This window comes from Sinocyclocheilus anshuiensis, unplaced genomic scaffold (genome assembly GCF_001515605.1).
Source record: "Sinocyclocheilus anshuiensis isolate Anshui unplaced genomic scaffold, SAMN03320099.WGS_v1.1 scaffold122, whole genome shotgun sequence".
NCBI lineage: Eukaryota > Metazoa > Chordata > Actinopteri > Cypriniformes > Cyprinidae > Sinocyclocheilus > Sinocyclocheilus anshuiensis.
In genome coordinates this window covers 1,716,104-1,743,255 of record NW_015544153.1, presented here as the reverse complement: position 1 = coordinate 1,743,255, position 27,152 = coordinate 1,716,104, and the positions used below count along the sequence as shown (strand labels likewise).

At 36.5% G+C, this 27,152-nt stretch overlaps 1 protein-coding gene across 3 annotated transcripts in view; it reads left to right on the top strand.

Moving 5' to 3' along the window:
- Positions 1-27,152, top strand: part of LOC107695299 (IQ motif and SEC7 domain-containing protein 2-like) — an 80,263-nt gene that overhangs the window by 22,305 nt on the left and 30,806 nt on the right. Inside the window, exon 1 of one of the 3 annotated variants that reach the window (XM_016495155.1) lies at positions 15,428-15,499. The exons of the other annotated variants lie outside the window; for them this stretch is intronic. Within the exon in view, the coding sequence (XP_016350641.1) occupies positions 15,471-15,499 (29 nt within the window). The 5' untranslated portion in view covers positions 15,428-15,470. Of the gene's footprint in view, positions 1-15,427; positions 15,500-27,152 lie in introns of those variants that run through there. 3 annotated transcript variants of the gene reach the window in all.

Here is a 27,152-nt window from a genome sequence, read left to right as displayed (position 1 = left end):
TGTGCGACCGCACACAAACAGTATGGTCGCAGTCTGGAGCCCTGCTATATCATCTGAAGCCATTCCATATCTTAATGCGATGGACAGAATTCAGGTTTACAGAAACTCATCTTCCTTCTGCTGCAGATGTCAGTCATTCTCCGCTCAGCATTCAAACAGCACGTCACGTTCAGTTATGACAGTCAGCAGCTCCAAGATGATATATTCCCATTATAATACTTTAAGTTTAAGGAAGGAAGGAAGGAATTATCACAAACAGAAAGATTATTAAAGCCTTTCTTTTTCTCATGATTTCTATCTTATATTCATGAATGTATTTTGTAAGAATACATATAGTTAACAGAATAAACATGTTTAAATTGTATAATGTGCACCAAATTTTTTTTTCAAGATATTGTTTTTGCTGCTAAATTATACAGTCAGCTAGTTTAATTTCATAGCTTATATATTTTTATTCAAATGTAGTTTTTCCTCTGTAATGAGGACGTGAGTATTTAGTGGATTATGTTTAACAAAGGGTTTAAAAAAAGAGTGACCATTAGTTCCACAAACACAGTATTGATATTATGTAGTGGTGTAGAAAAAAGATTGCGCTGGTGTTGGATCGGTATTGGCCGATTCTTAGAATCTGGAATACTCTATGTAATCTTACACTGCAAAATAACTAAAAAATATTAAAAGATAACATCATAATTATTTACTGAACCCTTAAATAATCACAATTATAAAAACAGAAAATTAATCGCCAAAGCCCTAAAACAGACAATTAATCGCAATAACCGTGACTATTTTTAGACAATTTATCGTCAGCCAAATTTCATAATCGTGACCGCCCTAGTTTGCGCTGCGCACTCATCAGTGTATGACATGAAAGTACTGCGAGAGCGATTCAAAAGCATAAGGAGCGTCTGCTCTCTAGCTCTCACGGTATCTTTGTCATACACCGATCGGTCTGTGCAGCGCCACATCAAGTTGAACACACTGTACACGTAATTGCATCTCTTTGACCATTCTCTGTAGATCCCACCTTCTCACGCGCCACGATTGGTCAATTATGTACAATGCTTGCATGTTATTGGTTAAACTACTTTTCGATCATTAACTTCAGCAAGTATGAAAACAGGAAAACAAAGCCAAAACCTGAATATTTTAGGCAATATAGAAATCCTGGTCAGGACATGTCCGGGGAAAAAAAAAAAGCGCACGAATGGTCACCCTACTTCAGTAGAAGTGTTGCTTGGGGAACGAGGTGAGTTATCACAAATGTGTTTGTGTAAAGGACTGTGTGGGCGACAGTGAGAGAGAGAGAGAGAGAGGCAAAATAGAGAAGGAGAGAAATGCAGAAAGAAGAACAGAGGTACTACTTGAAAGAAGGAAGGAGTGAGAGAAGGAGTGATGTGCAAAAAGAGAGGAAAGTGCAGCTGACAGGCTAATAAAACATGCAGAGAATTACAAAGGAAATGAGCCTTCTACTCTGCTCACACATACAAGCTCACACTCCCACATCCTATCAAACACACAAAAACAGCTCCATCTGCATCAAGGGATGTCAGAAGTCTATGACAAAAAAGCAATGTCAAAACATTTTTAACAGTTTTTGGGGCAGTGCATGTGAATGGTACACTTTTTTTGGTTAGAATGGCTGTCTTATTAATGTAAACTGTTTGTTAATTGAATGCAGGACCAACTTTGAGGATGTGTTTCAGAGTATTGGATTCAATGGTAAATGTGGTGTAATAGATCTGAATTTTAATCAAATAATGATACTGACAAGAAAAAGGGAAAACCCTCCACTGCACTTCTGTATTACTGGCTTTTTTTTATCATTACTTGAATTCAGCGGCATTTACTTATTTAAAGGCAACAGTTACTTATCTAATATTAATATATAGTCTATATAGTTCAGAAGTTTGGGGTCGATAAGATTGTTAATGTGTTTGCAAGAAGTCTCTTATGCTCACCAAGGCTACATTTAATTGATAGAAAACGATTACTTAAATTGTATACATATTTCACAATGTTGTTTTACTGTATTTTCTATTTTAATATGTTTTGAAATTAAATTTATTCCTGTGATGGCACAGCTACATTTTCAGCAGTCATTACTCCAGTCTTTTGTCACATGATCCTTCAGAAATGTACATTTATTACATTTATTTTATCCAAAGCGACTTACAGTTTAGGAGTACAACAAGCGATTTATCATAAGATGGCAATAAACACAAAAAGTGCCTGTTATACAAGGTTTCAGTCTTCATTCTACATAGTAAATGCTAGCCTTCACTTTTTCTGTTTGATTATTATCCTTTATCCCTTCCTTTGAACGAAGAATGAAACTTTGTATAATGAGCACTTCTCGTGTTTATTGGCATGTTTTGATAAATCGCTTGTTGTATTCCTCAACTGTAAGTCGCTTTGGATAAAAGCATTTGTCAAATGAATAAATGTAAATGCAAATAAAAAGTAGGCTATGATAGTATTTGCATTTACATTTATTCATTTGACAAATGCTTTTATCCAAAGCGACTTACAGTTGAGGAATACAACAAGCGATTTATCAAAACATGCCAATAAACACGAGAAGTGCCTTTTATACACGGTTTCAGTCTTTGTTCAAAATAGTAAAAGCTAGGACAGGAAGGGATAAAGGATAATAATAGAATAGAAAAAGTGAAGACGTAGAATTATTATTTTTAGGAGGAGGATGCAGTTAGATGCTCACAGAAGAGAGGAGTTCTCAGTTGTTTCTTGAAGATTGTGAGGGATTCATTCGGCTGTCCGGATGGAGTTAGGCAAATCATTTTAATAGGCTGATATGGTGATCAAGAAACATTTCTTAATATTATCACTGTTGAAAAACGTGATGCATTCATTTCAGAATTCTTTGAATAGAAAGTTTAAAAGAACAGCATTTATTTTATATAGAAATGTTTTGTAACATAATATATACATAATGTCTTTATTGTCACTTTTGATCAATTGAATGCATTCATTTCATATTTTTTCATTCATTTTATTTTTCATTTTCATATTTAAAAACATTTATTTAGAAACGTATTCCAAATATTTGAACGACATTGTTGATAAACTTCTTAAATAGCATATTGTTTGTTTTGTTTTTTTTCAACATTTTTTTTTGGTAACCAAATTTTGTTATCATGACAACCCCTTTGGCACCTGAATCCTGTTTTTCTGACCAGTTGAACATTTGCATTTTGTCTTTTTGGTAATATTATTTTTATTTGTATTATTGTTCATTTGTCTTCTCAATCCATGTGATTGACAGCAGCACTGCCTGTTGAAACCAGGAAAGAGCAGTGTGCGATTATCTGCCACTGTCTGTTAGGGGCCGCACCATGTTTCCCTCGACTTACATCAGCCCCTTCAGATGGGTCCAGAGAGACTCAGAGCAGCACAAGATGGTAATACAGGGTTTAGCTCTTGAGGTGCTTGTTCACTGAGGGAGATGACTCTCTCTCACTCACTCAGAGTAGGATGGTGCATGTCAGCTGGTTTTGAGGTGACCACACGGGTGTGATGGGGACGGACACATGGGGACAGACTGCTTTTTTGTTGCTGGGCTGCAAAACTGAGTTTTTAAAGTGTGTGTGAAAGAGCAGTTGAGGGGAGGGCTTGTTAGAGGTCATGTACCAATACAGCCCTTCCCTAGAGGATTCGACATTGCTGTGTGTGTGTGTGTGTGTGTGTGTGTGTGCGCATTTCCTACAACTTGTCCCAGATGGATTTTTACCAGAACATTGCAACTGTGCTGCTTACAGATGCTTCCCGATGAAGGAAATCACAGAACTGATAAAGAAGTTTCTTACTTCAAATGCCATCTGAGAAAACGGATAAAATATCTGACCACAATTAAATTTAAATGGAGCAAATAATGTAAAGTAATTATTAGGAAATTAATTAAGGCAATTGATTCCCATGTTACATTTCGTTCATTCTGCCCCTCAAAATCACTTAAAAGCTGAAGTGTGTAATTTAAAAAAAATGTTAAAATACTCTTATCCCATTTATTGTGAAATTTGTCAGTGGATTTTCCCTTAAAAGTTCAAGTTATTTGTCTCTGTAGCATTTTGTTTGTGAACCCGACCAACTCCACGCAGCAACAGTCTCAGCCAATGGAGTGAGTTTGGGGCGGGGCTGTCTGTTTGGGTGAGCAATGGGAGTGTTCGGGAGACCTGTTTGAAAACAATCAATATTTTTGCTTTGCCATTTGGGAAAATTAGACACTTCAGCTTGACCTTTTGGCACCTTTAAAAAGTGTTGTTGCACATACTGTAGTGTAAAGGTCTCTCAGAGGTCACAGTTCACACCCACAGATTCATCCCTGGCCATTTCACCCCAGTGCATACTAAGGACTCATGCCACCTGCATACACACTTCTACATCCTTCTCTTTCAGGCCACAATATCTATCCATCTCTCTCCTTCCTTCCTTTCTTCACCCTTCCCTCATTTCCTTTATTCATGCCAGTCCATTTATTCCCTCTGTTTTCTCGTCTCTGTGTCAGTGTCACTGTGTCTGCTTGAGCTTTGGGTAGTGCTGAAGTGTCTCTTGTATTTTTTTTTTCTTGATGTTTAATGTTAGCCTGACAGACTCACTACTGTCCATCAAGACTGAAGACAAAATGAACTTTCAATCGATTAAAAAATACCAGAAATGTTATAGTGTAATATTATTCTTGCAGTTGTCACATTTTCTGCAAGAAATTATTAATTTGGCACATAAGTGACGAAGTATTTTCATTGGTTGCTCACAAATTAGCTGATGTTGGATGTTACATGCAACATTAAATCAATTCAGTGCATTTACAGTTCTTAGTAAATGTCTCTGGTCTTATTGGGCACAATTCATCAGTGCAAAAAAAAAATCTTTCTCTACCTAATTTTTTTTATTTATTTTCTTGCTCCGCTAATCTAACCAAATTTCCCTGGGCAGGGTAAAAATTGTTAACTAATAATATTAAGCTACCCATGTCAGTATGGAATGATCATAGTCCTGCCCTACATTATTTCCCCATGATGCTCTGTTTGGCTTGGAAATGCATCACATTATGAAAGTTAAATGCATTGCGAATGTCTTCAATTTTTAAATGAGAACGAACCCCTCTGATTGGCCAGTAGAGGTCAGTCACACACATTTTCACCAAATAAACCTGCAGGATCATTATTGTATTGTGACACTCATTATTAAAGCATGAGGTTTGCTGACAAACCTGTCTGTGTACTACAGATGAGTCATTTGAACACCATTTTATTCCATTTGTTATTTTTGGCATGGCATAACTACATTATGGAATAAATAAACAATTTTGTTTTCAGCATTTTTAACTCCGTTTAGAAAATCCAAGAAGTCTTGTTTTTTTAGTTAAAGAGATTTCAGAAAGCTGCAAGTCTAATTTCTCTGAAATGAATCCTTTACTTTCCTTTTTAATCACGTTTTCATCCATATTATAGGACAAATTAGTCCCTTTTTTATTTTATTTTGCTTAGAACTGACTCTTTGAATGATAAAGTATATAAACTGATAACACCAGATAAAATAAGTCTTCAGTGGATTGGTTTTGTCGAGTGTAGCTTGTACAATTCATGGTTAAGTTGCAGTGTAGCGGGGATCAAGTCTGCCCATCACCTCGGATGTGTCGCAGTCCTCTCAATAGCTCACTATGAAGTCCATTATTATTATTTTGTCTTTTAAAAGAGATTTTGTTTGTAATTATATTTCATCTCTAATATGATTGCAAGGGGAAAATCCCATCAGTATCAGAAGATTTATAGTGGTCAGAACAAAAAAAAATACCCCAATTATTTTTATGTATTTGTTTATTTTCTTTTTGTTATACTTATTATATTTATATTTGTTATATCTGGATGCCGTTGAAGTATGTTTTGCTTAAAACAATGCAAGGAATATTTCATAATGGCACAACAGCTGTAGCGAAGATGCACAATGCCATTTTGCAATCTTGTTAATAAATCCAATTAGTGCGTGACCACACAAGGTGATTGTGTCATCGCTGTCCCAATGTTTGGTGGACCCTTGCTAGCACCCAAATTTGTGATCTTGATATACTGATTCACTGCATAGGGAACAAGGAAGCGGAATGAGACACAGCCCTGGTCTGTACACTGTAATACTCCTCCATACAGGTAATTTGACATAACTGCATAAACCATCTAAATCTTCATTAAATACTCTGCCTGACTGCACCTAACTCTCCACAGCTTGATAGGAGTCTGCATAACACTGCCTAACCATGCCTGTACTGCTGCTGCTAAAGTGTTTGTAATGTATGCATGTGGCTGTCTTTGTTGTCTGTTATCTTTTGTTTCTTTCTTGACTTTTTTTTCTTTCTTTCTCTCTCTTTCTTCCTGTGCCCCTCTCTCTCTCTCCGTCTCCCTCTCTCTCTCTCTCTCTCTCTCTCTCTCTCTCTCTCTCTCTCTCTCTCTCTCCCCCCTCTTCCTCTCTTTCTTTCTCTCTGTCAGGTCACCACCCTATTCCACCTGTAGTACTTCTACTCGTACCAATTCTTCCACCTCCTCTACTGCTACTCCAGCTTCTACCTCTGTCCACACCAGTCTGACCGCAAACAGCCACTCCACCCACCACCAGTACTGCTGCCCTGCGCGGCTCCTTCTGCCCAAGCCGCCCTGCGCCCTCCCCCCTGCCCGGCACCCGGAGCAGGCAAGGTAAGGGCCCGAGCCCACACTTCCCCTTTCGATAACCCGCTCACCTGATCCTCCACCACCTCAGTGTCTCCCATCACCCACGTTCAACCACTCACCTCTCATCTGCAACCTCTCCAGAAAGTAATGGGGAAAGCCGTCCTCTCTACACTGACTACCCATAATTCCGTCGTCAAAAATGAATACTCCTATATGCCTCCAACAGCAAGTGAATTATGACTTTTTGGAGATGAAGTGACCTTGCAAGTAGCCTAGCGAGGTCTGAACTCCAGCGGGCCACATCAATTTCAGTCAGTTTACTCTTTTATTAACCAAATAATTAATTAAAACTAAAGAGCAAAGTATTCATATGAGCTTTGTGACAATGTGATTTCATTTTCTTAAAGGTGAATTGTGTAATTTCTGTGCCACTAAATGGAATTGCAAAAAGAATGATACTCTTCTTGCCTCCTTTGTTTGTCCCGCCTTCAAACTCATGCTGGCCCACTTACACAAATGCAATTTTGTGCCACTAACAGCACAGAAATTACACGCTTCCCCTTTAAATTTGCATTAGTGTCCCTCCACACACACATCTCTGAATAAGATGTCTATTCCGTCTCCTTGGTCCAAATTATATCCACACACCAGTCACAAATGACGCATCCTCACGCATAATCCTCCACACACACACACCAATATACACTCATCCCCTCACGCCCGTTCAAATGTAGTTCCACCCCCTTCATGAATCACACAGAGGTGGAGACGGAAACGCATGCAGAACCCCTCCTGCCTATACACACACACGCATACACATGTCTGGTTTACTATCCTTGTGGGGACTCTCCATAGGCGTAAATGGTTTTTATACTGTGCAAACCGTATATTCTATCACCCTACACCTAAACCTACCTCTCACAGAAAACTTTATGCATTTTTACGTTCTCAAAAAAAACTAATTCCGTATGATTTATTTATAAGCTTGTTTCCCCATGGGGACTACAATTTAGGTCCCCACAGTGACACAAGTCCCCATGAGTCGGTGTGTATTCGGGTATAAGTCCCCACCAGGGTAGAAAAACATGTACATGTACACACCTAATTCCCTTCACACTCTGTCACTGCGTGATTCACACTCTTGTCTCATTCCTCTCCTCATCAAATCCGTAATTTCCCCCATGATTTAATGTGCATGTATTTGTGCACATTGCTTTAGTTCACTTGATAATTTAATCTTTCATTTAGATTATGGAGATATAAGATGTTGTGGAGTAGCCTATTGTGATGCCTAAAAACAATTTGAACTGGAATGGCAATATTATTTTAATTTTCACTGAATTTCATAAGTATTTATATATGTACATAAGAGATGATATTGTAGTTAAACCGGTGCTACTTCAGTTGGCAGGGTTTTTATTGGCAGAACTGTGGTGGATGAATTCAGCTTGTGCTACAATTCTGTCCTCTGCTGGTAAAGATTTAGAAACACAGGGCTGGGGTTTGAATCCCTGCAAAGTGCAAACTAAAGACAATTCCTGAATCAGACGTGCTGGAACTGACTTTTAGCCTCAGTCAAACTTAGTTAGTGGATATTATGATATTTGAGTGATTTTAGGAGGCAGAGGTTGTCTCCTGTTTGTGGAGAAAAAGAATTCTAACAAAAGAATTGTAAAGAAATAATGCACTAGTAATACCTATATAATACCCAATAATGTAGGACTTTTCGGCGCATTTTGTGGTAGGATACACACATCAGTGGTCAACCGTTTGATGGCAAATAAAAGAGCTTCAACACCGCCATCGTCTGTATGCATGTACAAATAATTAACTGCACTTGAAGCTTTCATAAAATTAAAAATGAAACACCCAAAACTGTACATGGCATCATCACGAAGACAAACTATATGTTTATATGTGAAATTCCGGAGGGGACGTCGGATGGCGTCACGTGGGACGTAATGACGTGTGCCATTAATCGATCTATGTACTATAACATGTAAAACGGGAACATGAAAGGAATATTCTAAAAGCAACTCATGTAAACACCATAATCATAATATTGGCTTATTTAGAATAAGGTAAATAATTAGATTACTGATGTCCAAACGTAGTCAGTGAGTTGCTTTTAGAATATTCCTTTCTTGTTCCCATTTTACATGCTGTAGTACAGAGATCGATTAATGGTGCACGTCATTACGTTCTCACGTGATGCCATTCGATGTTCCCTCCAGAATTTCACGTATCAACATACAGTTCGTCTTCGGTACCATACAGTTTTGGGTGTTTAATTTTTAATTTTACGAAAGCTTCAAGTGCAATTACTTATGTCATGCTATACATGCAAACAGACAATGACAGATAAAAATGTGACGCCATGCTATTTTGTTTGCAGTCAAATGGTTGACCACTGCCGTGTGTGTATCCTGCCACAAAATGCGGCGAAAAGTCCTACATGATGGTAATAGTGTGATTTAAGGTGTGTACATGTCTGTACTGCACTTCAATAATGCGACTAAAATAGGAATACTCCACATGTCTTAATTCGATTTGTTTACTTCGAGTATGACTTTAGCCGGATTAAGGTAATCAAAAATCTCTGTTCACATGGTAGATACTTAATCAGACTATTGTCTTAATCGTGTTAATATCGGCATACTGTTGTCCATGTAAATGTACTCATTGACTTGGGACAATGGAACCACCCTGATAGCACACGTACATCACGGAGACGTCTATCTGACGTCTGTATTTACATCTGCTAGACGTATTTTTTAGAGGGTTTGCTCTTCTGCAGTACGTCTTTAGGACGTTTCCTATCATGTCAAATAGACATTTAAGAAGATGTCTTTAAGATGTTTATGATTTATGTATGTGTATGTAAAACTGACAACCGAAAGATATCTATCAGATGTTTGTACACAGCAGATGCTTTCCAGATGATGCGATCTTTAACAGACGTCTTTCAGACATACTTGTGCTATCTGGGCAGTAGTGCAAAAATGCTGGCTTATTTACTATTACTCATTTCTGCAGCACTCTATTAGCTTTTAATATCATCATATAATATTATCTGATATTACAAACACAAAATATTGCTTAGTGAAATATTTCAATTCCAAGTCCGCGTGGAACTTATGCACATCTGCACATGCCAATATATAAATAGTACCAAGGCGAAGACTAGACTCATGAATATTAATTAATGAACGTGACTTGACAGCCTAGGAAAATTACCTAGAAATGTCAGTGCAAACTAATTAATATTCATGAGCTCAGTTTCCTCCGGTATTCTAATTCATTTAGTGCCATCACAAACCGCCAACTTTCATCTCTCAACTCATTCCAGCACCCTCATTCTAATTTACAAGCAAATTACTCCAAATTTGAATCACAACAAATTATGAATGTTACTGGATTTATATACAACAATATATAGCAACTCATCCATATCTCTATTTGTTCGTATTCCTTCTCTTTACTGTTCTAACACACTTCTCCTCTTCATCTGAAAATTTATTTTTTTTTTTTTACTCTTTCCTCTCCCTAACCGCTTCTGCTGCACCCTAGAGAGGATGAGGACGATGACATCGCCCATCAGTTCTGTTGCCCCGCCTCAGAGTGCAGTAGCCCCTCCTCTAGGTAACCAGCAGACTTGTTGGCCCAACCCCTGACAACATCCCCCAGTTTTGCCCTGCCCACTCCAACAAGACTGTATGGGGTGAACTTGTCAATCTTGTCAATCACCTGGATGCTAAACTTGAACCAAGTGCATCTGAATCTGCAGCCTAAATGCAGCTGATCTTAATTTAACTAAAACCGATGAAACGATACAAAAATATCCTTTGCACTAGCATGTCATCTGCATCCTACCACCTCTCAGAAATGGACAAATATCCTGTATGTGACTGAAACAAGCGAAAGAGAATGAAAACCATTGCTGTACAGTAGTATTAAGGGGACATAATGGAGAAGATCTGAAGTGGAAGATCAACCCGAAGAGATGAAGAACCAAGCGATGGAACAAAAAACAACGATGGTCCCCTTTTCTCCACCTCTGTCTTTCCCCTGGTTCTCTCATTGTCGCAATATCAGCTTCTTTTTGTTTTCTGCTTTTCTTTCCTCCTCTGGCCTCTGTAACTTGTCTGCCACATGTCTGTGTAATTTTAGTACAGTCTGTGATGTGTCTGTTCCCACATTTAGTGTCAAAAGAAAGGTTGGTTTTTTTTCCCCTCCTCAGTATCATCATCCGTTTCCCCACCGAGAGAAAAAAGATGCTTGTCTGTCGGCTCAACTGTCAAAATAACCCAACAAAATTAAGGGTTTACAATACTTTTACGTATATGTATCAGGACCAGCATGACAGCAAGCCTCTGTAAAGCCATATTTGAATGTGAAGCTTCACCGACCACCATTTGTCAGTTCATTTTGATTTGCTTTCTTGACATTTCGTGTCTTTTTGTACTGTTGTTTACTGGCATTTGCTTATCACTTTACCAATCCAAAGCCAAACTGGTCTGCGTCATCCCACTTCTACAAACTCAAACTAAAGTTTGTGACTCTACATACATGTAAATGTCAATGTTTGACACGTAACACAGTGCGGGACACTTTGGACCATGTTGAAGGCGAAAAAGGCCTGGTTGGCATGTTAGCCTAGCGGTGTAGGTTAGTAACAACAACAGGGTTTAAGCGGTGCTCCAAAGGCTACTCAAAAGTTTTTCAATCTCTGGCCTTCTTCAATGAATGAATCCTCCAAAATGGCACTGAATTATCCAGGTATAGTAGTGAGATATTATTATTATTATTATTATTATAGTGAACTTCTTACTGTACCTCAGGTATATAAGATACAACGTAAACCAAACGTTTGGCACTATTGTAGATTACATCACTCTGGTGTGGTGGTTCAAGTTGCTAAATGTCCAGAGTTTGACATGCTGTCACAGTTCAAAAATGGTCTCACCTCATTGGTCAGTGTCCAAGATCATTTTGGATGAGTTATTCTAATACTGTAGTGTTTTGTTTGTAATATGTAATTGAACTGACAATATCCCGAACAGTCATACGCACAACGTACATAATGAGTTGCTTCGGTAAACTGACTCTTACTTCAGCATTTATAATTTTAATAAGATTAGTATTTCTTGCCTGATCAGTTAGAATATCAACTGAAAAGGAATGTTGAGGTCAGAGAAAAAATGAATGGAAAAAAGGTGATAGGAATCATTGCATGAACCAAATATCTTTCATGGGAAGAATTGCAACAGGACTGAGAAATACAAGAAAACACATTAGCCAAATGTGTGACCATGAAATACCCCCATATTTGTGACAGGATGATGACAATGACATTGTTGCCACTTGCTCAGAGACTCAATTGCATAAACTGAAAATAAGAAAATCCAGTCAGCGAGTTTCTCGAGCTCTAATGCATGTTCCAAAAAGTCATTGCTCTTTTTAAACTCTTTCATAGTTGTGAATGATAATGTTTTTTTAAATTATCATTATTGTGGAGGCTTTATTGTTTTCAGTTTATGTTGTACCAGCTTTTTGGATGTCTTTTTTTGAGCCGTTAAATACAGAAAGAATGGAGTTTGAAGGTGAAGGCTCATAATTCACTAGTTAACCTAGTGATTTAGAGTCTCTCCTCCAGTCATTGTTAACAGCAATGTGCTGTCACTCACCGAGAGGGTGAACATTTTGTGGTGGAACATTTTGATCCAGGGACGTACTACAGCTGACTTTAATCAAAATAAAACTTTTGACATATGAAGTTGTAAAATATGCAAATAAAGCATCATCTTTTTTTAATATGCAAAATCAAGGAGAACCAAACCTTGACGCCCTGGTGCAAATTTGCAGATTTAAGTAGAAGAGATAAAATGTAGAGTTCAGTTTTTTTTTTTTTTAAATCATCAATTAATTTATTAGTACAGTATTTGTCACTTATTTAACATAATATTTAATAAATATATTTTTTTTTTAAAGCAGACTTCATGCATCTAAATAAATATGCTGCTAATAGACAAATGCCTCATAAAATACTTTCTGAAAATCATCATAAATATTACAGCAGCAAAATCAAATATTCTGAAAATCGAAAAAATGACGTATTGCATCCAACTGAATGCATTATGTATACCTGTAGTACCTCCCCTTAAACCATGCTGTGATTCACATACAGCGGCTGGAAACGACACAACTTTACTGCTAACACGGAGATGAGTGGTGGAAACTTTTGCCTGATGCGTTCAGTCTGCGTGTTCCTGTATTTAGAGCTCACAGCGGGAATAAATGCGATGAGTCACACATGAAAGAGCCCTTCTTTACTATTTTTATTCTCTCTCTCTCTTTCCGTCTCTCTCTCTCTTTTACATGCTGTAAATACTGAAACATCATTCCTACTCCTTTCCAAAGGATGTGGAACAGTCATTGATATCTGTATATTTCATAAATGATAATGGATATGATATAAAACTGACATATTAAAGAAAATTACTGAATATTATAAGAATGTTACTGATGATGGTGATGTGGTGGTGATGATACTTCTGATGATGACGACGATGATGATGAAAACAACTGAATAAATGCTGTTATGATCCAGATTAAATGTGGTTATGTAGTTGTTTTTTACTTTTCCAGTATAAATTGTTTATATAATTAAAAAAAAAAGAGAAACAATTGCATTTTCTAGTGTTTTATCTTATGCAATTGTTTTAATAATCTCCTGAATTATCTTAAAATGTTCTTGTTACATAATTTCTTTATTTTAAGATTACAATAATAATAATAATTGCTTTGTCTTGCTGAAGATATACACACCCTATGTATCCCATCCAAGATGTTTGTTTCTTCGTCGAAATTTAGCATTACATCACTTGCTCACCAATGGATCCTCTGCAGTGAATGGGTGCCGTCAGAATAAGAGTCCAAACAGCTGATAAAAGCATCACAATAAGCTACAAGTAATCCACACAACTCCAGTCCATCAATTCATGTCTAGTGAAGTGATAAAATACTTAGCTAAAATGCCTCTATCAATATTGGTTTATCCAGTGAAAAAGGGTTCTTGTCTGAATCGAGAAAGAAAAAACACACAAACCAAAAATAGACAGATAACACGGTTAATGATGGGTTTGTTTCTCACAAGCATGCAGCTTTTGCTTCACAAGACTTGAATTGATGGACTGGAGTTATATGGATTACTTGTGGATTATTGTGATGTTTTTATCAGCTGTTTGAATGGTCATTCTGACGGCACCCATTCACTGCAGCGGATCCATTGGTGAGCAAGTGATGTAATGCTAAATTTCTCCAGATCTGATCTGAAGAAGAAAAAAACTCATACCCCATTTTGGATGGCCTGAGGGAGAGTAAATTTTAAGCAAATTTTCATTTGGGGGGGGAGTGGACTGTTCCTTTAATATTTTATAATAATACGAAATACTTAACAAATACTGTTGTTAAGAGTTTTTTTATTCTCCCTCCCAATGGCATCTTCTGGCATTTAAAGTGCATAAGTAATGGCTGCAACAGACTGCCTGCAGGCCGTGCTCCAATAACAGACGCCTTCAGATTGCAACACTTGTATATACCTCTGTTGTGGCACCTCCCACATGTTTTCAAACATCGAGCTGATTCCCGGGTTGAACTGGCACTGCGTGACATTTTTAAATGACACATAACAAAAGTGCAACATCATTAAGTAAAAAGCTTAGATACAGTTGGGATCCCAGACAAATTATGAATGTGCTCCCTTTTTTTGGGAGAACAGGTGCAAAATTTGTGTTTCGTGTTTGAACTAACTGTATTCTGTTTTCAAGAGTTTGACTGATTGATTGTACTGTGTGGATGTGCTTCAGTTTGTAAGTGTCACCTCAGCTGGGCGAAAGGATGGGTTGGGATAATTTGATTAAAGTCTTAGTGGGAGATATGAAGGAAGTGTCAGAGCTGGAGTGGGGAAGGGTGAGAACTGGAAAATACCACCTCGGGGCAATAGAAAATGAAAGGAATGGGGAAAATCAATGAACGAAACCCTGAACAGCACCATGGATGTAACCCAACATGACCAGAACATTTCCTCAACAAAGGTTAAAAGGGTTTCATCAAAGAATCTATTTCAGAAAGCATCAGTTATTTATTAGTTCTAGTATTCATATTTGAATATATTAGTATGCAAAATAATAATAAAAAAAACTGCACCCTGGGCAAATGTGTTTAACAAGCCTCTTGAGCACATGGTGCAGTAAAATTCTCTAGAATATTATTTCTTGGGCGTATTAATCCTGAGTGTATTTATCTATCATTTACTGATATTTATCAATCAGTACCTCAGCTAGGAACCGTTAACAAAGTTCTCTCCCTCTGGATTTGCTTTTGCACAGTCATCAAATCTAAATCCTGTGAGGTAACTTACATCCAAGCCAATGCTGGAAAGGGCTGGAATCTCTACTAGCATAGACACAAATGATATCTGCGTGTTTGCTGCTGTCACACTTGCCGCTGGGATCTGATCTCTCATATCACCAGCACACAGAGCTGGCCCGTGACAGACAGGACAAGCAGAAGCAGATTTAAATGGATGCGCTGCAGTCTCGACGGTTGGGTGTCAAGCTCACAGCAGAAGGACTCGGTGGTCTGGGCTTTGTGGTGTGGAATATCAAGGAGCCGTATTGGTAGTCAAGTATTGGAGGTGCTGCGTGAATTCTCTGGAGAAGAGGAAAAAGAAAGCAAGTGATGTTTTTTCTGTAGTGCATCTGTCCAGACTTTTGGCCCCTGTTCTGTATGCGGTTAGTAGGTCCCTCGCTCTGCAGGTATGTGCTCAGAAAAACCGCGCCTAACTTCACCAGCGAAGTTTTCAAAGTCCAAAAACCTTCTATTTAGTAAATCTATTACTGTCGTTTCTAAAAAAAATTTAAAAAAACTCCAGTTCCGACCTTCATGCAAGCTAACATTCAAAGCTTTCACATTTAGATTTTCTATTTAAAAAAATTGGTTATACGAATTTCTTTGAATTTCAGTTTATTTGAATTCTACTTCTTTACATTCAATTTCGAATGGCAATTCTGCATCCTGTTTTAGTTCTAATGAATTTAAGCAGAATTTAAAAGGTTCTCATTTAAATTCTGAATGTGCACAACCCTGCTGTGGTGGTTATGACCTGTATACAAACTAGAGAGAGGAGGGTCCAGTTCTCTAAGCTCTAAATGAGTAACATTGAACAAATGAACCCACGCCACCCTGCTGCTCTTAAGGCAGGTTCATTCCCTGCCTGCCTCTGGAGCTGCTGCATCAGGACCCGGAGCTAGCTTTACTCTTGTCTCATTTGTTGGCCATCTGCCTGTTTGTTTATTAATTGTATGTGGAATGATCATGAATAGCTCCCATTCTCTCAATAAATGACTGCATCTCCTAAGGATTATCATTCAAGTGCCCTTTATAGCCACAGGGAAACAGATGATCTCTGGTAGACATTGTTTCATCTAAAAGCAGCACTAACCTGTACAAGCAAAACAGCCCAAATGGTCACAGATCAGTGTTTAAAGGTAGGGCCCTGGAAGTGTTGTTTTTAAGGAATTCTTTTTCAAATCAGCATTATATGGTTAAGCGATCAAGCATATATTTGGATATTAGCTTTTTTCTTTCTTTGTTCTATGGAATTGTATTGCCAGATTTATTTTTATTTTTTTTGGATTAATATTATTAATTGTAAAGTGTCCCTGTTAGTATTATTTATATACTATTGTAGCATTTATTCATATTTTGAATTAGCTTTTATTTTTACATTTTCAGTTTTAATTTTAATTTGTTTTAATAATTTTGTTATGTGCAGTGTGTGAAAAATGCTATTTAATAGCTTTAGTTTTTATTAACAGTAACAACCCTGTCATGAGCTTTGGAAAGATGCTATATAAATAAAATCAAATAAATACATTTATATAATAAGTAATATAATACAATATAAAAATATACACATTTTATTGTTGGATAATCTTTCCCTCCAATGTAATGCTCAAATCTCATTTACTCGGTTGTGTATATTTTAGATGTAAATATGCAGCGTTAAGACACTTTGCACCAGTTTTGACATCAGTGATGGCATCTTGCGCGTCATGTGACCACAATAATGACTTAAATTTCAGTCTGTTTCTCACACAAAACTTTAGTCTTCAGGCTTCTGAAGACCGAACAAGCCATAATGACATTTATGGTGTTTTAGTAATTTATGTATTTATTTATTTTTGTCATTTTGATACCCAACAATGTACATTCTCATTTGCTTTCAGTGAAAAAGAGCACACAAGACAGTACCGAATTTTTCTTTTTGGTGTTCCATGGAAGCAATAACACCATAAGGGTTCAGAATAGAGAATTGTAATTTTTGGCTTAATTATTCTTTGAATGCTGATTTGTTTATATATATATATATGTGTGTATGTGATATGTTGACAGCAAGTAGAAGTAAGTAATTATTTAGTGTAAGAGCTCTTCATAGCATCACTTCGCTTCTCAGCCCCTGAGAATCATTCATTCTCAGCTTAGTTTCCATCGGGTTCATCTCATCACCACCGAATCGTCATCACAGTAAATCTCACACACATGCTGTTCATATCTGAGCTAAAGGTGTTGCAATCTGCTGCATTTGTCAGGCAGACAGCAAACACACAAGCTACCAAAACTGAAAATGGCAGCAAGAGCCAAACCGAGTTCCTAGAAACTGACTCCAAAAGTCTTTTAATACATCAAATCGCACCTTTAATATGACAAATAAATATTTTAATGAAGCGCTATACCTGATCCCTGCATTTCTCTATTAACCCGCACTGCAAAAAGCCCATTCACACATGTTTGTGTGTGAGTGTGTGCGCATGTGCACTCATGAGTGAAGTACACACGTGGAAGAGACCTGTCAAAAATGCAGCCTTTCTGCTCCTCAGAGAGAGAGAGAGAGAGCGAGAGGGAGTGAGAGAAAGAAGGAGGGGTGGTGGGTGTGAGAGAGACAGGGTAGACTAGAAAAGGGGTTATTTTTTCCTCCGCTTCCTTCAGCTTGAATGGGACCTCTCTGTGGCTGCGTGGCGGTAAGCTCTCGTTCGTTTGTTCACTCCTCCATCCTTTCACTCTTTGACTCTGCATCATAGCACATTTGTCTGTGGCATTAGCACTGACACTTAACTAAGCGGCCGCATTTCACAGTCTTGCGATAACAGATGTGCCATCCGCTCACCCTGAACGGGAAATATGTTGACTGTGGGCCTTTTTACCTATGCCATTTTCAAATTCACATTCAGCTAATCTGGTTTATGCTCTTCGTTGCATTTGATGCATCACCTTAACTATTACTTCCTATCGTCATTTAGTAAATAGTGCCGTTTCTTGCTGTGTAGGACAAGCAGACAGCTGACTCTCTAGAATAGTACGTAGCCTAGTGGTGATTACAGTTAGATGTGAAGGCCCACAGAAGTACAACGTATTGCTCATTTATTCATTTTCATCATAATTGTTGTATCGTGTGAGGTTGGAAAGCATTTGTTCTGGCTTCTTTTATGTAAATGTTGCTTTAAAAATAAACTCAAGGAGCCAATGGGGACGGAGTGAAGTGTCTTATGCCTGAGTGAGACAGAACTCAATAATTTACCAGTTTGGCCTGCCTTTAGGCATCTGCTTATGTGGCCTGTTAGTGGTTAAGTCTTTGTTTCAGAAAATAAATAGATTTTTACATTTTGCCTAAAACTGATGTCTTTGTCTTTTGGGGAGAACAAAAGGCAGGAGGAAGTGAACATCTGTGTGTGTGAGAGAGGATGTGCAGCTTCAGCACTGCTTTAACTAGGGATGTTGGTTTATCAGTTTTCATTTTGTGTGATTCATTATACAGTTAAAATGAATAAAACATCTGTGTGTGTGAGAGAGGATGTGCAGCTTCAGCACTGCTGTAACTAGGGATGTTGGTTTATCAGTTTTCATTTTGTGTGATTCATTATACAGTTAAAATGAATACAAGCTGATTGAAAATTAACACGATTAATGATGCCCCTGGATCCGAATTTAAATTTTGTAAGTAATTTTCCTGCCATCGGAGCATGACAATATGAAAATAAATGAAGCAATGTATTATAATTCTAAGGGGCGTTCACAACAAAAACATGAGACACAGCACTCAGGAATAGTAAAAATACGGTGCACAGTTTGTCTATACTGTATAGTTATCAGCCAATATTAGAGAGATTTTCATTTATTGATGTCAGTCAATGTTGGATTCTCAATTAAAGATTAACTTTAAAAACTGATAATGTAATAACACTGGTAAATGTAATCTTTAGCAGATCTCATAATTTTCCAACTGTACATTTTAATGTTGTGATGCCTAAATTTACCTGTAGTAGTAGTTTTATATTATTTAAATGTTTTTCAAATTTATTTTATATCATGTAATATGATTTTAGTGCATTTTTACGAAATTTATTCAGCATTATTTTATATCATTTAAATATTTTTAATTTACTATAATTTCTGTGCATTATTTTAGTCTATTATTTTTATTTAGGTTATATTTATTTAGGGATCATTATTAGATATTATTATTGTTATATTTTTAATATATTGGTATCTACCAGAATTTTAATATTGTCAGGGGAAAAATGTAGCACAGAATGTGCTTTTAATGAAATGTGCACCAACAACAATGGAAATAATGAAGAGATGAACAGCAGAATTGAAACACCCTGTTTTGGAATGGACAAAAAACTAAAAAGTTCAAAGTATCCAGACACAGCTGCTATAAGAACTTCCTCTTGTTGCTGACTAATGATACACATTTGCTTACCCCACCCCAACTTTTCCTTATTGGTCTAATGTTTTGAAACTGGCATAGATAAGTTGTGCTGCATGTCAAAAACTAAAATAAGCATCTAGTTTTTCTCAGCAAATATTGATAAATGTGATTAATTGTGATATATTATATACATTTATAGGTATATCATGTAATTAATCTGATTTTATATGTAATCGATTGTTATGATTGTTGTGTCTACAGTATGTTTGTCTCATAGAGCTCAGAGGTTAGAAGTGGTCGGTAATAGTTTAATAGCAGTGGGATTCGTACCAGCTGTTGTCGGAGTCAAGAGGAGCATGGAGGAGGGAGATGGATGGAAAGAATGATGAATTGACACATCTAGAAATGAAGTGACAGGCTCAAAGATCCAGAGGGAGAAAAAATCCATCAAAACCATTTTAGGAGAGGAGGGGGAAGGGTGTGAGAGAGAGAGAGAAAGAAGAAGAGTGAGAGGTCATGTTTTAAATTAATAATATAAAGAAAAGCAGCTGGCTGCACGCACACATTTTCGAGTGTGTGTGTGAGAGAAAAAGAGAAAGTTAAGTAGATTTATAAGCTGAAGAGGGCAGGTTGTTTAAGGTTAAAGATGAATTCAGCCAGAATCGTCAGATTTACGGGGTGTGTGTGCACCCATGGGTCTCATCTAGTGACAGAAGATTAGCTGTGTCTGGTAGGAGCGCTTCTGGTATCCTCAGTCGGCAAGTACAAGGCTGATGGGTAATTTAGAGCTGTGTTCTGCTGAGCGTCCCTCTTAATGCCTCCTGACTCTCTTAGGAAAAGCAAACCCTTACAAAAAGTTCTGTTACCGTATGCTGCTACAGTGAATTGTGTCAAATGGTGATTTCATGGTGTTTCATATATATTGTGGTAAATGATTATCATATAGGCTATGTATGTTTTGTATGTTTATGGTGCGCCACAGTGCTAGAAAAGAGAGAATTACAGTTGTTTTCATGTGCAATAATTTTATTTTTATTTTAAGTTAAGAAATGTATTCTGTGGTCATTACACAAATGTATTTGACAGCAGAATGCTAGTTGACCAACAATAATCATTTTGTGTATATTTCAAGTATTATGAGATGTTCTATCTCCTGTATGTTTTTTTTTTTTTTTTAATGAGCTTGAATCAGTTTAGCGCTTTTTAAGCAATCTGAAAACTGGATATTCTTTTATAATCTAAGTGTCTCTACTGAGAAGTGAGTCAACAATCCCAAGCTGAGTGACGGCTGTCCAGGTTTCTCGAGGCACTCGTCTTCATTTACTCTAATGATGAGGGATGACTGTTTGCGGTCATTCTGCTGCGGCGTGCGACTTCAAACTGTGAGGGATGTAAGAAATTGTTAATTTGCTAATATGTTTCAGCGGGGATGACAGTGTCGGATTAATCTTGTTTGGTAGAAAGCAAGTGTCAGCTTGTGGTGATCATGAAAGGGAGCTAAACGCAGATTAGTGCAAGCGCACATCAAAGGGCGAGGGTGACTCCTTTCTGCACGCGGCTGGAGATTAGGGCGTCTCTATTGGGCAGTGCCTTCACTGCTGGTTTATATTATATTACTGTATTAAATGCTGATTATTTGTGTGTTTTGCATGATAATATTTAAGTGTGAGTGTTGTCTGTGGATATAAAAGTGTGAATGTATGTACTGTGTATTTTGGGTCCAAGCCAAGGTCACATATAACCTATAACCAAAGAGGAAGCAGGAGGAATTGCAAGATTGGTTAAAACAATAATCCAAGAGAAATGAAGGGAATGGAAATGTTCGGCTGTAAAAGGGGACAAAGTCTCTCTGATGGTTGTATGTTCATATAAGGATGTTTCCCCCTCAGGTGTTTTGAGTTCATGGTGTCCTGCTCGTTTACTCTGTAGAAAAAAAGCACTGGTGACAGTAAATACAGTGACAGAGGAAATCATTAAATTATAGATGACAGTGTGGATTAACCAAGAGGTCAAGGTTTGGCTGGTTAGCAGCATTGCCTGGTTAGTCCCTGCTGGCAGATGCTATAACTACAACGTCTGGCTGCGAAGAACATGTTTTCCATTGATGGGCGTTCAAAAGTATAAATATTTAAGTAAATGCTGTTCTTTTTGACTTCATCAAAGAATCCTGAAAAATAAAATGTTTTCCACAAAGATATTCAGCAGCACAACTGTTTTCAACACCGATAATAAGAAATTTTGTGCACCAAGGATGATGTGACACTGAAGACTAGAGTAATGGCTGCTGAAAATTTTATACTGATTAAAAAATTAAACTGATAATCTAATGCTCATGTTCAGTGTTTCCTGCATAATTAATTAGCACAGCTGCTGTTTTATATTTTGTGATAAGGACAGTTATGGAATGTATAATGCAGAAGACACATCCATTTATGTGACTTCTACAGAAAATGCTTATTCTGTATAAATTACTGATATACATCACAGAGATCCACAGTAACAGTGAGGCCTATAGACAAATGCACTGAAGACTAATCCTGTCCAAATAGGGCTATAGACGACTTTCTGGTAGATTACATTTTGGGAAGAGACCACAGTACTAGTGTTCATGTGATCACAGTCACGTTACCCTGCAGACAGACACCAGCTGAATCACGTTGCGGTACAATGGCGTGCAGACGTGACTGTTTGCTCTGTGTTTATTTATTATGTGTGTAAATAAATATTTTGATTAGACATGATCCGTAAGCTTTAAGCTTCAATTTCTCTGTGTCCTTATTTGGAATCCTGACTTGCTTTGAGGTTAATTTTACACCCTAATAAAATGTAGGGAGTAATTGCTGCATAATTAATAATGGGATAATATTATTAAAAGGGCAGCCTATTTGTTGATCAAAAAGAGCCAGTATCACACTTTCTAGAATCAGAAACTGGTTAAAACTAGACTATAAATTGCAATGCAATGGAAAACGTTTGCAAAAAGTTTGTATTTTGCACTCTGAGGGTTTTTTTTAATAACAAGTACTCTAAGTGGATTACTTCGATTCATTAAAGTAAGCCTTCAACAATGATTTATATTTTGAGCAACATGCAATTTTGTCCATCTTTAATTTCTACATTTAAACTATAGCCTGTAGATTATTTCAAAAGTTTTTCATAATTATATTAATTACCATTAATACATTTAAACAATTTTAAATGTCAATGTTTTATTTTTTTTTATTTTTTTTTTCATTTTCATTTTCATTTTTTTTATATAATCAAATTTAATACTGTGTTGGGTTACCACTCAGTGGCCTTCAATTTCCAAGCAAATCTAGTTGACAACCACTGATATAAATAATTTCACGTTAAAACACACTAATTCACACAGAGTTTTTTTTTTTATTTATTTTTTTAATTAATTTTCAACACAGAAAATAGTGTACACAGAAACAGAAGGCAATGATAAACACAATGTGTGTCAATACTAATAAAATAAGGTACAAAGCAACTACAAAAAAAAAAAACACAAACCATGAACAAACAATGCACAGTCAGAATAATAGGAACTAGTAATAATAATTAAATATACATATATAAATAAATATTCATCCAAAATAAATTTCTTTCCAAAACCAAATTTACCCAAAGTATAAAATAAGTAATTCCACTCCACTCTATCAAATGCTTTTTCAGCGTCCATCGAAATCAAAGCTTCCTCAGTATTAGCCTGAGAAGGATTGTAAATTATATTAAAAAGCTGCCTGAGATTGGAGAATAAGTGACGATTTCGGATAAAGCCTGTTTGGTCTAATGAAATTATAGTTGGAAGAACATGTTCAAGTCTTAAAGCCAGTAATTTTGATAACACACACAGATGTTTTAAAGGGAATAAATGAACTGAATTAGTAGTGCACCACTATAAATGAGGTCAAGCGCTCAGTAATGATGGCTGTATTCAGCACAATGGACAGCACCCTCCACCGTCTTCAACTTCTAGATAGGACAGCTTCCTGTTGTGCATGTATGTAAACGTGTTTCCATCTCCTGTGTCCTCATAATGTTAGAATCGTCGAGTCATTCTTCAAGTGAGCTGTTTTTAAAAACAACATTCAACCGGTCAAGTGTTTGGGAATTTTTGAAAATGACTGAAATCAGCCAGTATTAAACTGATCAAAGGTGACATTCAAAAGACCTTTATAATGTTACAAAGTATTTCTATTTCATAAAAATGCTGTTCTTTTCAACTTTCTAATCATAAAAAAATCTTGACAAAGTTATCATGGTTTTTACAAAAATATTAAGCAGCACAGCTGTTTTCAACATGAGCACCAAATCAGCGTATTAGAATGATTTCTGAAGGATCTTGTGACACTTCTGAAGACTGGAGAAATGGATGCTGAAAATTCAGCTTGTCCATTACAGGAATAAATGACATTTTAAAATATATTAAAATTGAAAAGAGTTATTTAAATTATAATAATATTTCACAATATTACGGTTTTTACCATTTTGATCAAATAAATGCATTCTTTTTCCTTTTCCTTTCAAAAAAATAAAAAAACGTACTGACCCCAAACTTTTTAGTAGTAATGTATACGGTTAGCCTTAACTGAAATAATAAGGCTTAGTTTCAAATTGTTTGGATTCTTAAAGGGATAGTTCACCCAAAAATGAAAATTCTGTCATTAATTACTCACCCTCATGTTGTTCTAAACTGTGGTCGTGGTACTGTCGTGAATGCGCGTCGATGTCTGACACGGAAGAGAAGAAATTGTTGAATAAAGTCGTTATTTTTGTTTTATATAGAAGTAAAAAAGTATTCTCATATCTACATAAAATTACGGTTGAACCACTGATGTCACATGGACTATTTTAATGATGTCCTTACTACCTTTCTGGGCCTTGAACTTGAACTTGGTAGTTGCGTTGCTGGCTATGCAAGGTCAGAATGCTCTCGTATTTCATCAAAAATATCTTAATTTGTGTTACAAAGATGAACGAAGGTCTTACGGGGGTGGAACGACATGAGAGTGAATAATTAATGACAGAATTTTCATTTTTGGGTGAACTATTCCTTTAAACTGCAGTAAATTTCACTGCATTTCATTACCTATTCGAATAAGAATAAAATAAAAAAAAATCCCATTTGGTGTTACCAGTTTTGGTATTCTTTTTTACTTTTATCCCTAAAACAAGATTAACTCTAGTGTTTGTGTGTATATTTATATTGTGTATGTGGTTATATGATGCTACATAACCCCTCAGAGGTACATGAGCCCTCCCATCTTGCGCCAAATCCTGTAAAACAGTGTGAAACCTTGGTCGCCAAGGCAACGCCACTCTTGACTCTGGCTCGCTGCAACCCCTCCCACATCCGTTTCTCAGCAACCGTCACCAAGCAACTCTCTCCTCTCATCCCCGCCCCCTCTCCCCTTCTCTGAATCCGCCTCTTCCAGAGAGAGTGACATCATGGAGAAGGAGGGATAAAGGGTGGAAGCAGTGTGGAGAGAGATAATGATTTTAAAAAAGAGAGGGGGCAGTATGATTACAAAGAAATGAGAATGAGATGGAGAGAGACAAATGATGAGCAAGAGATCGGTAAACAGGATTACAGTAATGGACAAATAGAGAGCGAAAATGATAAATGGTGGGAAATAGTGATTCAGGAACAAAAAGGGTTGAAAGAAAGTGGCATGCTTTATTATTTATGGATCACCATTCACTTCAAAATGTAAAAAAAAATTATAAAGCAAATTTGTATAATTTGCAAAGAAAAGGCCGTAAACATTTTATATAATAATAATAATAATAATTCATTACATTTATATAGCGCTTTTCTAGGCACTCAAAGCAATTTACATTGTCAGGGGGTATCTCCTCATCCACAACCAAAATTATTGTAATGACCATTATTTTAGGGTTGTTGTTGTTGTTTTTCTCACCAAGGCTGCAAATACAGTAAAAACAGTAATATTGTGAAATATTATTACAATTTAAAATAAGTGTTTTCTGTTTGAATATAATAATATGCTGATTTGGTGCTCAGGAAACATTTCTCATTATTATTAATGTTGAAAACAGTTGTGATGCTTAATATTTTTCTGGAAACCTTCATAAATCTTTTCAGGATTCTCTGATTAGTATTTAGTAACATTATAAATGTCTTTACTGTCAAGTATATATATAACAGTAATGACAATAAGATTTTTTTGTTGTTGTTTTCCTGTAATACTGAGGGTGTGCTTTATTGTCAACAAGATGCACAGTGTGATGCCACAATTTCTTTTTTTTCGGTTGCTCTTTTTTTATTTATTATTGCTTGACTTAGGGTCTTCACATTACATTGAGTTCTCATGTTAAGATTTATACAGTATTATAAATCAAACTGAAAATATGATATGAATGTGTTTTCATTAGTGTTCATTATGCAGAAGTGATGTCTCCATTCCTCTCAGCTGTTTGCATTCGCTGCATTCTGAAGCAGAGTCTTTCTGATCGCTCAAATGACCTAGTTAGACTTTATTAATATTGCAGTCAGCAGCACGTTGTATCGTTGTTGTTTGGGAATCATGAAAGGGGAAATGCGAGGAGACCGACATTGACTCCGCCCACCACGGGAGGCTGATAGAGTACAGTCATGAAGCATCATGTCAGTCCAATCACGTGGTGCCCTGGTGACATTAAAATAGACTGAGTGCTGCATGAGTAGTAGCTCATTGCACATCGAGATGATGCATGTCTACGTTATTTCAACACGATTTGTATCATGCAGTAGACAACAGTCATCAATGTGTGCCACAGGAACAATATGCGTCACATTTCATACTGTATACCTAGGAGGAGAGCATTTGTGGTGAAATGTTTTCTCAGTGTGAAAGCATGAAACTTACCTGTGCATGAGCTCTGTTGGTTTTTGTAAAATGAAGCATGACTATATTATTTTGTTTGCTATCACAGGAGGTTGGGAGAAAGAATGTAAATGTGCAATCATCCAGCATATTAAATGAACCACAAATAAGTGATTCTAAACCTTGTTTAATGGGACTTCCTAAAAATCCATCAAGTGATCTGTCAGTTATGCTTTCAGGTGCTCTATCAATCATCTGAGGCTTTCAGTGAAATCACAAAATAAAATGCAACCCCATTTCTCATATCCACTGGAATTTTTGGCCGTTTATTTGAAAATATAAACAGTAGAACATAGAACTTGTTTACATGGGCATAATTATGCAATTAAGGTGCATAATCTGGATAATTCTGTATTTTATTCTGAAAATGAATTGCTATTGAAGTATTTCAATATATTTCTGCATGTTATCAATGCTCTTGCCATTTATTATGATGCATTTTTGCAATTTTGGACAGTAATTTAGCTTAATTTAGCTAACTTGTTAATTCTCATTCATGTCCTTAAAAATAACACACAAGAGTGTGATGAATGGCAAAATATAGGTCATGGGACCTTTACAAATCTAGACCATAATTTTAGTTTCTTTTTTAATGTTAATGAAAACATTGAGAATTCCCCTAGAATTAATTTGGGCTGGACATGCCCAGATTAAAATTAATGTCCAGTTTTGTGGACATGAATAAAAAAAGATGATGCTGTATTCTGGTTAAAACAGGCGTAAACCAGTTGCTTTTTAAATGGTTTTGTATGAACTGTGAATTTGAACTAATTATGTTTTACTGTCACACGTTCTAACATTTTT